Source organism: Mollisia scopiformis (assembly GCF_001500285.1).
Source record: "Mollisia scopiformis unplaced genomic scaffold LY89scaffold_8, whole genome shotgun sequence".
NCBI lineage: Eukaryota > Fungi > Ascomycota > Leotiomycetes > Helotiales > Mollisiaceae > Mollisia > Mollisia scopiformis.
The window spans coordinates 218,619-231,900 of NW_017263588.1; the positions used below are offsets into that span (position 1 = coordinate 218,619).

Below are 13,282 nucleotides of genomic sequence, written 5' to 3' on the forward strand. Positions count from 1 at the left end.
TTTTTGAAAATTGCTTTAATGGTTGGATACATCATGGCATTATGCCTTGTTCAGGAAAACTTGTTTCATGAGTGCGGTGTGCTTGTGGGAGTAGCCATCTCGCAAACCACTTACAACAAGGAAACTATAGCTTTAATTTGTGCTAATTCAACTACGACCGTAATAGAATAATTAATTGCATTTAAAGTGTTTTTTTTTATGCGAAATAAAGAATAAAACGCACTACGTATACGAGATCAAAAAGGTTAATCGTGTTACCGCAAAGGGATAAGCCGTGTTAGGAAAGTGATTGTGAAAAGAGGCAATAAGCAATACGTATATCGAGACCGTTAAGCAAGGGGTGCAATATATCCAGCTTGAATCTAAGCTTTCCATTTGTTTCAATCAGAAATAGTTTCGATCCTCGAGATTAAAAAGTAAGGGAAAGTAGCACATACACACAAGTAGAGATACATACCCGAGAATGAGCGACGACTTGCACAAGAGAATAATAAATTTCGAGTATTCATCTTTGGCGTAAAAAATGACATAATTGATGTCGGTCTGACAAGACCATGCTTTATATAAACATTACTTCGTGTACCCATTCGTCCTTGCCCCTGTCTCCTCGGGCTAACGATAAGTTATCGGACGAGAGGGGCAGTCCTCGGCAAATGTCCCACCATTGCTTTACCCCAGATCTAGATTTCTAGAATATCTTCAACCCTCAATTGACGACGAACATTGTACACTCCTCACCTCCAACAAACCGTGAACATGGCAGACAAACCAACAAGACGCCTGAGTAAGTATCTTCACCAAATCTCACCTCCAAACACCCACTAACAGCAACCCAGCCAGGCCAGCTCTATTGTTCGTCCTCCTTCCCTCCGTCCTCCTCTAAATCCTCAATTAACACCTACTTCCCAGCATCTGCGACATCCAAGAGAAATTCCGCCCCGCGATATGGAACTACGATAAAGTGTACCTCTCCCACCTTCCCCTCCCTCCCCTCCCCCTCCCCCTCCCCTATCCATCACCTCACCCTCTAATCCTCACCAGAATCCTCACGACCCAAAAAATGATCAAAGCGGCCACCATCCTTAACATCCCCATCTACGCCACCACGCAAAACCGCGCCCGCCTCGGCGAAACCTGCTCCGAGCTCCCCCTCTCCAGCGCCGTCGCACACGTCGACAAGACCCGCTTCAGCATGTGGATCCCCTCCATCACCACTCACTTCTCGTCGTTCACCCCGGCCGAGATCGTCATCGTGGGCATCGAGTCGCATATCTGCGTCACGCAAACAGCGCTGGATGCCGTGCGGGCGGGGCATAAGGTGTATGTGTTGGCGGATGGGGTGAGTAGTGTGAATCGGGAAGAGGTGCCGGTTGCGTTGGAGAGGTTGAGGGGGGAGGGGGTCACGGTTACGACGAGTGAGAGTTGGGTTTATGAGTGTATGGGGGATGCGGGGATTGAGGAGTTTAGGCAGGTGGCGGGGTTGGTGAAGGAGAGTTCGGGGGGGACGAAGGAGGTTCTTGGGGCTTTGTTGAGTAAGATTTAGGGTGGTGGGTACCTAGGTGAGGTACAGCGGCATTTACAGAGGGACTGGTGTATAGAGACTTTGAGTGCCATTGAATGAACATTGGACATGTGATGTAGTGTCATGATAACATGCTACAGCCAAATCACAAGAACAAAGATTGTAAGAACGTCTCTCGAGCGATGGCTTGTTCAAGGAATGTACGATGATTAACATTATCTATATCTTCACTCCTCCACCCCCATATTGCGCCGCACCAGTCCCTGTTGCAACACTTGTCGACGTAGGAGGCAATATCTTAAGCTCGACTCCCGGCTCCACATCATCACCGTAAAGATTTTCACCTTCCGCGATCCGATTACTCTCCACGCTGCCTCTGACAATAGCAATCTCCTTCCTAACTCTAATTGCTTCCTTGACGCTCACCAATTCCTCCTCCAACCACGTTTGCATCTTCAACTTCGCTTTCTCCGCCGCCTCGTTCTTCTCTTTCGCCTTCCATTCCTCTTTCTTGTATTCCTTCTTATCCTTCTTCGCCTGCTCTTCTTTCTTCTTTTGCTCGTCCTCGAAAGTTTTCTTTGCTTTCTCTTCCTCCTTCGACTTTTCCTTTTCGTCGTCTTTGATCTTCCTTAACTCTCTCTCGAGTCTTTCGCGCCCTTGCATGAGTTCAATCCACTCATCATACTCTTCCCTGCCCCCAAAACAGATATGATAAAGCCGACAATACGCTTTATGCTCCAGTGGACAATCAATCGCTTTCTGCATGAACAGATACTGCCACATATGCTCCCACGTTCTTCCACTAATACTATCCGGTAAACGCGTATTGATCAACCAATTGATATGATGCTGGAATTGCTCCCTGGGCACAGACAAGATTTTCTCTTTCGTGACGGCGATCTGGGAACAGCAGGGGGTCGCCAGGATCTCGGGGATATCGTAGATGTTAAAGTTCGCGCGAAAGGCTTCTTGCATTTCTTTCTGCTCGGGCTGGTTGCCGGATTCTTCGGTTACTTTTGTGGTGTTTATGGAGAGCGTGCTGCATCCGATACCCCATGTCACTCGTAGGTTGACGAATTGGCGGCGTTGGACTTCGCGGAGGTCGAGGTGGTTGATTGAGAAGATCATGCTGCAATTTCTGTTAGCCCCTGTCTAAAATATGAAATACATAGGGTAAAATACCTTTGATCAAGCAATTGCTCCACATGCCACGAGAGAGCCTGCGAATGTATAAGAATAGAAATGTCCGGCAGATTGTCGTAGAAATCGTAGAAATACTGATGATACATCATCGCTTCATGGCCCTTATTTTTGACAGCATGATGTGGCGCAGTGTTATTATCTGCAATATATGGCACAACTGTCATTCCAGGGACTTTCAAGTCTTTGACCCAAGAGTAATCCTCCTTCGAAGTGGCTGCCACAACCAGATTCACGCTTGGCAGTTGTCCTTTCGGGATGCGGTATACGCCATTTGATTGCTTGATGACATGTTGTTCGATGACTTCTTCGGGATATGATTGAATTTCGCGACTGCTGTAAAGACAGAGAAGAACGAATACGGCACTGACGAAAGCGAGGAGGATGCGCGATGACCGGTTTAGGTTCGTGTATCTTGTGCGAGCTTGGCGGAGAAAGGAAGTCATTGTGGAAAATTAGAATCAGATACAACAGAAAAGAGAAGGTTTCCCCTTCATGACATTGCCAAGTTGAGATAAGGAAGAATACACTCTTGGCAGAATAACGAGCGTTAATTGAATTCGCAGCCAAGGAAAGGAGGGTTAAAAATGTGAAGAATGCGGCTTTGTAAGGGTTGGAATGCGGAAAGAAGATCCCAAAAGAAACCACTTGGCCTCGATGGCTTCTTTTTTGGCGATGAAAACCGAGAGACATCTCAATTTCCGTGACTTGTTGGAAAAAAGCCTCTATTGCACACCCCTGGGCTCTCATCCGGATCAAACTATGTCATTGCCCATTTTGCAAGAAGCTGCGCTGTGCCGACAGCAGGCAGAAGATATAAGACATAATATACCTGATCCAACAGTGAAGATGGAGTAAGAGGACAGAGATCAATGTGATAAGTACAAACCCTTTGCTCCAGTGTAGATAGATCATGAAGATCTGAGGTTTGGATATGGAAAAACAATATGTCTCAGTCTTGCTTGTTTGGCAAGCTCGATCGGGCCTCTTCCCGGAACAGAACTCCTTAAAGGTACTCGACGAACTTAAAATTGACGACTCCTGCATCTCACATCTTTGATCTCGACTTGAACCCACTGAGATTCCTAGTCATGTCACGCGATCTGTTTGCTTTCAAGTCTATGAATAGGAGAACACAGCAGCAGACTGGAAGTCCAGAAAAAGATTGTGCGAATCCGGATACACGTGATAGAGGGGTTCAAAGCGTCCTCCCCACATTGTTTGATGCCTCCTGCTGCATCGTGGGGTGATTGTTGGAGTTCCTGCAGTCCGCATGCACGATGTTGGGTCATGCATGATGCAGAGTGTGAGTCAGAGAACTCGAAGGATTCGATGTCTTAGCAACAGTCAATGTTCTTCTGGCATGAAGACACATAGACAGAAGAAAAGAGGGTATGTGCTCTTTGTTCTGTATGATGCGGCACACATTGATGTCGCATCGTCAAAATTGATGGTACGCGTGGAAGTTCTCGCAAAACAAAAATCGCCGAAGTCGGGTTGGCCGAAAGAGGCTTAGCCTGCTGCTATTCTTTAGCTTGCTCTAAGTTAGCCCAGCAAGTGTGGCATTCTAGACCATCTCTAACTTGCATCTGTCACTTCCCCATCCTCATCCAACATTTCCTCAGTCATCTTCCACTCCGTCGTTCACCGAACAGAAGAACGGATGGCAATTCTTTGATCAGACGGCCGTTATCAGGTAGAACTTGAACTGTTTTACGTGAAGATTGATCACGCAACGTTAGGTAACTATAAAATGGCTTAGAAATACAGTATGGTTATGGCTGCATGAAAGGGCAAGCTTCCCCAAAACTCTCCCCAACTCCCCAAATCCGCCTCGTGAGGCTGACTGTGGGTGAGATTTAGGTGCGAAACTTGATTGCCTGGGTGGTGGTTCAGCGCTGCTGGGGTGCAGAATCCGTTCCGTTCCCGTTTCCAGTAACTCGTAACCAACACTCACCACCCTCACCCACCACCATCACTGATCTCGCGCTTTCGCGCTCTCGGTCGACACTTGCCTGATAGTTAACCCTCGAAGTCCTGGGACGGCGGATCTGCTGACAGCATGAAACGAGATCGCGATCGAGTCACCGAGTTGAAGCACACCCTAGACGTCTATCCTCGATCTCCTGGCGCATCCTGATTCCTAACATCACCAGGGCTCGGACACCGACGTGAGAGAGTCGTCGCAAGCATTGGGAATATTGACACGCGATCGAAATATGGCTCTACGGAGCATGCTGATCTGCTAGATGATCGTTGTATCTCCGTAAAATCCTTCTGATATAATCCAAATGTCCAAGTGGTGGGTACCTGCGTGAGAGGATTGCTGGTCCTGAGTCCGTGACGAATGACGGGAGCTGTCACCGGGTTCATGGCTATGTTCTGATGTTTCCCATGAGATGGTACACCATACACGGTCGAGGTCGTGAGATGACCACGGGAACTACTGCACATACTCAGGTCCAGCGTCTGTGGCGCGGGGTTGAAGCTATATTGTTGGCTGTGAAGAACGACCAGACCTGGGTTATGAAAAGGTCGTCGTCGACACAGCCTGATCTACGACAAGGAAATTTCCATAGGGTTTTTGCACAGCCATCCATCCCATCAACCCATCTTGGCGGCACACCTACCACTCCACTCTAGGACTCTGCCGCCAGAACAACAACCCGCAGTCCGCTGGCGGCGCTGGGTGTCCGCTGCAACGCATCGTCATTCGGATGAACCGTGCAGAGAAGGAGGAAGGTAGGGAAATTAGCTGTGGCACTTGCAGCAGAAACGCCTCTCAGGGCTGAGAAGTGGTGGTCTCCCAGTGGAGTCGCCGAAGACTGTGCAAACAACCGCACTCTTCTCTGCATTGCCGCTTTGGGAAACAGATGCACGTCGAAGGGTATGCAAGAGACCTGACCGACCTCCCAAAGCGGCCTGTCGCAAACCTTCGATCCTCTTCCATGGGCCATGGGCTGTCGCAAACTCTCGTGCATCCAAAGGTTTGGTTGGTAGGTCTGGGCTTTTTCCAAATATCCTATGCACCCTTCTCCTTGCGAAACATGAACAAATCATGCCCGACGGCGATGTCGAGCCACTAGCATTGGGTATCTCGACCGTAACGAAGTGCACATCCTTTCGCGCCGACCCGTATGATCAAGGGCCCTGGACCCTTCGTTCTATTCTGGTGCCACCCAAGAAATTACCTCGAGGGCAAAGGGCAAATTTTTCCCACTTCGCTCTCCTTCCCTCGTGCCCTCGGCCCACCACCACCACCACAGTCTTGGATGTCTTGGATGTCTCAACGCCAGGCCCGAACGGGCCAGAAACATCAGGAAACGAGATGTTTCAGTGCTCGCATTTTTGGGTTCACCTTGCCAAGACTGGCCGCCCATGATTCCTGACAGGCATCTGGAGCGGGAATGGTTCGAAGTCAGGGTCACTTCTGTGGCTGATGCTCAGCCTCGCAGCCATTGCTGCGGGTGTCAGTGGTCAGTCTCCCACACCATCCCTCCAAAATCAGCCAGTGGGATGTGACGAGGGTATGGAAGAGTAGTTCGCGCATCTTTGAGCCCCCAAATCTCCACCGTCTGCCTAAATGCTGGGAACAGTCATTCGGCAGCAGCAAAAGACATAAAGTCTGAGGTGTGCCCATGAGCCAATCCCTCTCTCCTCTTTCTCCCTATCACCCATCAAATCAATTCCGTGTCGCATTGCAGTTCGAAGGCAAATTCGCATTCGGGTCTTGCAAACCCTACTCAACAGCCTTGCATTGCATTACTCAGTCCTAAATCGAGGGACCGCAAAGAAAAAATCAGCCTTCCTTACTTTGCGCCTGCCCCTCCTACAAATTTCGCGATCAGTACCACCCCCTTTCCACCATATATACCCATCCCATCTTCCATACATGTCGACTCCATGTCTCTAGTCCATCGGATCGATACAGAAGTGCGATTATTATACGTCCCTGATTTCGGCGACTGACAAAAATCCCTTGGACCAACCAGACTTTATAAGAGAGGTCCATCACCAACAGACTACCACATTCCAACAACTGGAACATTTGCATAAGGTTTCAATCAAACCAAGCAACACATACCATTATCGATAACATCCATCTCGAAACACAACAATACCCACTTCAACTCCAAGGCCGATTGAATATCGGTCTCGAGGTCATTATATCGACACAACAACAAAGTCATACGTCCCCACAACCACATTCACAATGTGTGTCACCAACGTTTACGTCGACCGGTATCCGGATGGCAAGGAGCTCGAGTTCCGCCATACTGAGATCTGTCAATATGGAGCTCCAGGTCGTCCATGCCCAAAGCTCTCTACATTGGAGAATCCAGTCCGCAACATCCAATTCGGAGAACCAACCACCGAATACATGATGACAGCTCATCGACGATCCTTCCCTCACACACCTCCTCGCTCATCTGGTGGCTCACACCACAGACGCCAATCCTCATCCGTTAGTTCAGACGACAAGAATGGCAGAGAAGGAGGCATCAGACGGCGAACAAGCGAAAGAAAGAGAGAAGTCCCCGCTCTCCGACCAACAAGAACCCACCGCAAAGAGCGCATCATCATCGTCGACTCACCACCCACTCCCAGAACACCCCCTCAAACATTCGGCCAGACGTTCTCCGTCCCCAACTCTCCCGCCAGCCCACCATTCATCGTCGATGGTTTACCGCGCGAGAGAGGCCGTCCTATAATCGTCGATGAACGACCCATGCAACGAGAGCGTGAACGAGAAATTATCAGAGAAAGAGAAAGCGATAATGCGCGCCGCCAACGCGTCCCCTCCATCGGCGCCGTAGTCGGCGGTCGTCGTCGACTCTCTACCTCTCGAGAGCGCTTTGGCTGGGACTCACCTAGCTCATCACACACCTCCTTCGACTCCCGCGCTCGTCGAGAAGTCGAAGAGATCGAGCGCCGCAAACGCGAGCGCGAAGAATTAGAACGTGAAAGAGAGAAAGCTGAACGCAATAGAGAAATGAAAGAGTTTGAACGAGAGCGGAAAGAGAGAGACAGAGAGCGCGAAGACAGGATCGCGGCGCTGGAAGCTGAGCGTCGGCGGGAAGAACGGATCCGAGCTCAAGACGAGGAGATTCGTCGCCGGCCAGCTGTTCCTGTGCCGCCATCCCCACCTCGCAGGGGAATCTTGAAGCCCGTTGTTACGAGTCCCGGACGCCCGGACCCGAATGAGGTCTTACTAGGCGTGGGCAGCCTGACGATTGGGGAGCGGGAGAGGCCGCTGGTCATGAGCGCGGGGGAGAGGGCGATTATCGAGGAGAAGGAGATTCGGCGGCGGTTGGAAGAGAGGGATCGCGAGATCCGGGAGCGGATGTTGGAGAAGGAGGAGGAGGCGATGAAGCAGCGGTTGAAGGAGAGGCAGATGCCGAAGAGGCGGTTTAGTGTTGGGCCGGGGAATCGGAGGCATCGGGTGCTTTATGATGATGGGGTTTATAGGTGGGAATGAGTGTGTGTATAGGAAGGAGAGCAGTTGATGGAGAAGGAGGGAGGTGGTTGTCGTCTTTCTGCAGTAGATAGATAGATATAGATGGCAATTGTACTTGTTCATTTACCCTCCAATTATCATTACTTGTTACGATGCAAAGTGAAGTGGTCTTCTTGACCTGATTCGATTCGATTTAATGTTCGTTAAGGTGTGGCTGAGGATGATGATGTGGTTCCAACCCCGAGTTCTGATCTGCATGCAAGTCGACGCATGGCATGTCTTGCATTACATACCTACGCAACACGTTTCTTCATTTCTTTCTTCATATCTGCACCAACACTTTAACATGATTCTCCTTATTCCGAATCAACTCCTTGATCCCATCCTCAACCACGTTCTCCAGCGCAATTTTACTCGTGATCATTTCTCCCGGGGTCATTTTTCCTGCGAGATTGTCAGGCTCCGGCGGTGGGGACGATTGGGTAGCTAGCTTCCCCTGAACTAAAGAGAAAAAACCCGGAAAGGGAAAAGGAAACATACCTGCAGAGATAGCTTGAATGACATCTTTAAAGTCCTGCTGGATGTAGCCTAGACATGCGACGTATTTCCCTTCCCGGAACACCAGGTCGTTGGGCTGGAATGGGACGGCTTTTTCCCACTTTGAAAGGGAAAAGCACAAAGTTAGTAATTGGCATGTACCAGCGACATTCTGCCTCAGTGAATGTCTGTCTTTCCGTCTAGGACAGACTTTCCACGATCCCGATGTCGCACGAAAAAATCAACGGGCATGACCATGACTCACAATAGCAACATTAACCACCGTCCCCTTAACCCTGATCGCCTTGCAGGCAGCCTCCAACCCAACCGCCACACCTGCGCAATCAAACACGATATCGACGCCCTCGCCGCCGGTGAGGTCCTGCACGCTCTTCACGACATCGACGGTCCGCGGGTCGAGGATCGTGTCCGCGCCGAACTGCTTGGCGAATTTCTGTCGGGAGGCAGACAGCTCGCTGACGATGATCTGGCCGCAGCCCCGCGCGCAAAGGGCTTGGATGACGGCTATTCCTATGGGGCCTCCGCCGAGGATGAGGATGTTGTCGTTTGGCTTGAGGGGCGATTGCGAGACGGCGTGCCAGCCTACGGCGAGAGGCTCAACTAGGGCTGCGACGTCGAGGGGGATGTTGTCTGGTAAGGGGAGGCAGTAGGAGGATGGGACTGTTACGGCGTCACTTAGGCCGCCGCCCCAGCCTGAGAGCCCGACGAAGCCGCCGTTGTAGCAGACGTTCTCGAAGTTGTGCTTGCAGGCTCCGCAGGTACCGTCGTAGATGGTAGGTTGTATCGAGACGTGCTGTCCGGGCTTGAATCCAGAGACACCTTTCCCGACTTCGAGGACGGTGCCGGAGAACTCGTGTCCGAATGTTACGGGAAGAGTCTCTTTGGTGACGGGATGAGGCTTGACGGGTGCGAATGTCGGTCCGCCGAGATACTCGTGGAGATCTGATGAGTGTCAGTACAATGCTCGGAAATCGATTGGAGATCTTGGGGATTGAGTAGGTATGTCTGTACCTGTTCCACAAATTCCTACAAAGGCAGGTTTGATCTTCAATTGCCCCTCTTTACACACTGGCTCTGGGATCTCCTCAACTCGAATATCCTCGATGCCGTAATATCTTGCTGCTCTCATTGTCTATGTATTAGTATTTCACAATTGGGTATGGATAGCAAGTAGTTCTTTCTGAATAGGTATGCCAGTTTTTATACCATACCATACCATACCAGCCAAGCTCAGAACCCCTCACTCACCATGGACCATCTCGGTCAAAGGGGCCGTCAAGTGGCATGTTGTTGATCTGAGATCACGTTACAAGCTAGAAAGAAGCCTTTCTCCGTCCTTTTCAGGAGTCAGGGCCAACAAAGATCTTATTCGTACCGTAGCGGGTGAACGTTGATCTGGGGTCGAGCTTCCGCTTCCATTTCCCCCTCAAAGCTTGAACTACCCCAGCGCTAGCAGTGCGGAATTATCTCCATGCCGTTAAATATGGCAGGTTTGCCGGTCCATACCTTTGTTGAAGATATGTTGTGTAAGTAACAATATGTCAGAAGCGAATTCGGGTCCTGAGACGGGAATTGAAGAGTCCAATTGGAGGTATTCTGTTCCCATATTAATACGTAGTTATTTGCATATTGAAAGAACGTGACGATGTGGAGTGACAAGACCTCGAGGAATGAAGTTGTCGTTTCATTTCCTTCGGCTTAAGCGCCCCCACATTAACCCGAGAGACGACCCCGCGAAACCCCCGCTTCACGAGAGTGGAAGCTTGTTGACTTCTTTCATACTCTACAACTTTTCTCTCTCTACAATCTCCTAGCCGAATTGTACAATTGAGAAAGTCAAGATGTATACAGCTTCATTCGCATTCTTCGAAGCTCTCTGGGAAGTCCGTATCCCCTCCCTCCCTCCCTGTCTTCCCGAGCTCCCTCTCTAACAGCTATCCCCCAGGCCGGAGTAACCTATTGCTTCGTAAACCTAGGCTCAGACCACCCTTCCATCATCGAAGCCATCGTCAAAGGCCAAAACGAAAAGAAAGGCGAATTCCCCCAAATCATAACATGTCCCAACGAAGTCTGTCTTTCCCCCTACCCTTCCCTCCCTCTCTCCCTCTCTACATTCCTAGCAAATTCTCATGATGAAAAAAAATAGATGGTAGCCCTCTCAATGGCAGACGGCTACGCCCGCCTCACTGGAAAACCCCAATGCGTAATCGTCCACGTCGACGTCGGCACCCAAGGCCTCGGAGCAGCAGTCCACAGTACGTCAAATCTTGCCCTTGTCTTGTATTCAATCTGGGAGCCAAGATCTTCGGGATCATCCTCGAGAGCTGTCCATCAAAGAAAATGCGTCACAGCTCCTCGGATATACTTCTCGGCTCATGGATCTCTATCAAAATTACATACTGATTTGTCTATAGACGCCTCCTGCGGCCGAGCCCCAGTCCTCATCTTCGCCGGCCTGTCTCCTTACACCCTCGAAGGCGAGATGCGAGGTTCACGCACCGAGTACATCCACTGGATCCAAGACGTGCCGGACCAGAAACAGATCGTAGCGCAGTACTGCCGGTACTCGGGCGAGATCAAGACCGGACGGAACGTGAAGCAGATAGTGAACCGCGCGTTGCAGTTTGCGACCTCGGATCCGGCGGGGCCGGTGTATCTTTGCGGGGCGAGAGAGGTGATGGAGGAGGATTTGACGCCGTATCAGCTTGATCAGGGGTTTTGGAATAAGGTTGAACCGGCTGCATTGCCTGGGACTGCGGTGGAGGTTATTTCGGAGGCGTTGGTGCAGGCGAAAGAACCTTTGGTTCTTGCTGGTTATACTGGAAGGAACCATGCTTCTGTTGGAGCGTTGGTGGAGTTGGCGGATACTGTTAAGGGGTTGAGAGTCTTAGATACAGGTGGAAGTGATATGTGCTTCCCAGCAGATCATCGGGCTTGGTTAGGATTGAGATATGGTATTGATCAGGCGATTAAAACTGCAGATGTTATTGTAGTTATTGATTGCGGTAAGTGCTTTCCCTTTTGGATTAGACAAGACTGACACTCGCGATAGATGTCCCATGGATCAACACACAATGCCATCCAGCCAAGGGTGCAAAAATATATCACATTGACGTTGATCCTCTGAAAAAGTAAGTACACTGACTTACTTCACTTACTTCAAGTAAAACATTGACATCTCCAAGCCAAATGCCAGTCTTCTACCTGAACGCCTTAGCCCGCTACCGAGCAGACAGCTACACAGCAATCACCCAACTAACCACCCACATCCGCACAACCCACACCTCAACGCTCTCCTCTTCTCTTTACACCGAACGGTGGTCTACCCTCGCAGAAGCACACACCAAACGCCTAGAAACCATTGCCGCGGCCGCAGCTCCCAAATCCGACGGCACATTCGGCACGGGACACCTGTGCCGCGTGCTCCGCAGCATTGTCCCCAGCGACACGATCTTCGCCATCGAAGCCGTAACCAACACCGCGTTCGTGGCCGACAACATCCAAGCCACGCTCCCGGGTTCGTGGATCAACTGCGGCGGCGGCGGACTCGGCTGGTCGGGCGGCGGAACGCTCGGTATCAAGCTAGCCACCGAATACGAAGCGAAGAAGAATGGCGGGAAGGGGAAGTTCGTGGTGCAGATAGTGGGAGATGGGACGTTTTTGTTTAGTGTTCCCGGGAGTGTGTACTGGATTAGTCAACGGTATGGGATTCCTGTTCTGACGATTGTGTTGAATAATAAAGGTTCGTCTCCCTCTTCTTCCTCTACAACTGCCTTCTAATGAAGGGAAAGGATGGAACGCACCGAGGAAATCTCTCCTATTGGTACATCCCGATGGACTAGGCTCCAAAGCGACAAACGAGGAACTGAACATCAGTTTCGCGCCGTCGCCGGATTACGCGGGGATTGCGAAGGCGGCAGCGGGTGGGAACCTGTTTGCGGAGAAGGTTAGTAAGACGGAGGATTTAGAGGGGGTTTTGAAGAGGGCGGTGGAGAGTGTGTTGAGTGGGACGACGGCGGTTATTGATGCTGTTGTTGTCAGCGGATGCTAATTAGATGATGGATGGAATGAATAGATTGAAAGATTAGACTGTTGAAATTGAGGATTTCATTAGACTAGATGGTTTTGTCGGATATTTGGTGCTGTGATCTACCGAAAATGCTTCTTCGTTGTTGGTGATTCACGTTGAAAGTCCAAGCTACCTACCCAACATGATTTCTCATCGGAATACTGAACTATATCGTACATTGAGCTTTCAATTGTACTGAGATTGTTCCAGACTTTCCTGGCTGATATGTCAATTATCAAGGAACATAGATTAGAGGCCACTTAGCAGTCTCAAGAACAGCGTTGTCTTCTTGCATGCAGTTCCCTCAGCTCTGCTAAGAGCTCGCAGTGAGTCGGATCTGATCTCTTTGTTGTCCTTGGATTCCGAATTCTCTACATGTTGACGAGTAGTCTTTTAACACTATCATCGCTAGTGAGTGAAATATCCTTGCCGGAGTTTGGAGCCGTTCAGAGTTCTATCCCATGGACAGAGAATG

The 13,282-nt window shown here is 50.2% G+C and overlaps 5 protein-coding genes across 5 annotated transcripts; 3 read left to right on the forward strand and 2 right to left on the reverse strand.

Moving 5' to 3' along the window:
* The first annotated feature begins 692 nt into the window (after positions 1 to 692).
* On the forward strand, positions 693 to 1,718 carry LY89DRAFT_780121 (Isochorismatase hydrolase). Its single transcript, XM_018222358.1, has 4 exons — positions 693 to 784; positions 837 to 852; positions 910 to 963; positions 1,042 to 1,718. The coding sequence occupies exons 1-4, from the start codon at positions 757 to 759 to the stop codon at positions 1,541 to 1,543; spliced, it is 600 nt and encodes a 199-aa protein (XP_018073460.1). The 5' UTR covers positions 693 to 756; the 3' UTR covers positions 1,544 to 1,718.
* A 446-nt stretch (positions 1,719 to 2,164) lies between these two features.
* LY89DRAFT_570785 (uncharacterized protein) lies at positions 2,165 to 2,961 on the reverse strand (the record flags this gene model as incomplete). Its single annotated transcript, XM_018208590.1, has 2 exons — positions 2,165 to 2,651; positions 2,705 to 2,961. Coding segments are annotated over 2 exons (744 nt in total), but the record flags the coding sequence as incomplete, so codon positions are not given.
* Positions 2,962 to 6,519: 3,558 nt separating this feature from the next.
* Positions 6,520 to 8,327, forward strand: LY89DRAFT_477154 (uncharacterized protein). Its single transcript, XM_018207816.1, has one exon. The coding sequence runs from the start codon at positions 6,936 to 6,938 to the stop codon at positions 8,199 to 8,201; it is 1,266 nt and encodes a 421-aa protein (XP_018073462.1). The 5' UTR covers positions 6,520 to 6,935; the 3' UTR covers positions 8,202 to 8,327.
* Positions 8,328 to 8,502: 175 nt separating this feature from the next.
* LY89DRAFT_731529 (GroES-like protein) lies at positions 8,503 to 9,867 on the reverse strand (the record flags this gene model as incomplete). Its single annotated transcript, XM_018219582.1, has 4 exons — positions 8,503 to 8,624; positions 8,721 to 8,838; positions 8,983 to 9,680; positions 9,750 to 9,867. 4 exons carry the CDS (start codon positions 9,865 to 9,867, stop codon positions 8,503 to 8,505), a joined length of 1,056 nt encoding a protein of 351 aa, XP_018073463.1.
* Positions 9,868 to 10,149: 282 nt separating this feature from the next.
* LY89DRAFT_612583 (thiamine pyrophosphate enzyme) lies at positions 10,150 to 12,871 on the forward strand. The gene is made up of 7 exons (XM_018210626.1): positions 10,150 to 10,621; positions 10,684 to 10,806; positions 10,885 to 10,993; positions 11,153 to 11,743; positions 11,791 to 11,869; positions 11,924 to 12,480; positions 12,530 to 12,871. Exons 1-7 carry the CDS (start codon positions 10,580 to 10,582, stop codon positions 12,787 to 12,789), a joined length of 1,761 nt encoding a protein of 586 aa, XP_018073464.1. The 5' UTR covers positions 10,150 to 10,579; the 3' UTR covers positions 12,790 to 12,871.
* The last annotated feature ends 411 nt before the right edge of the window (positions 12,872 to 13,282 follow it).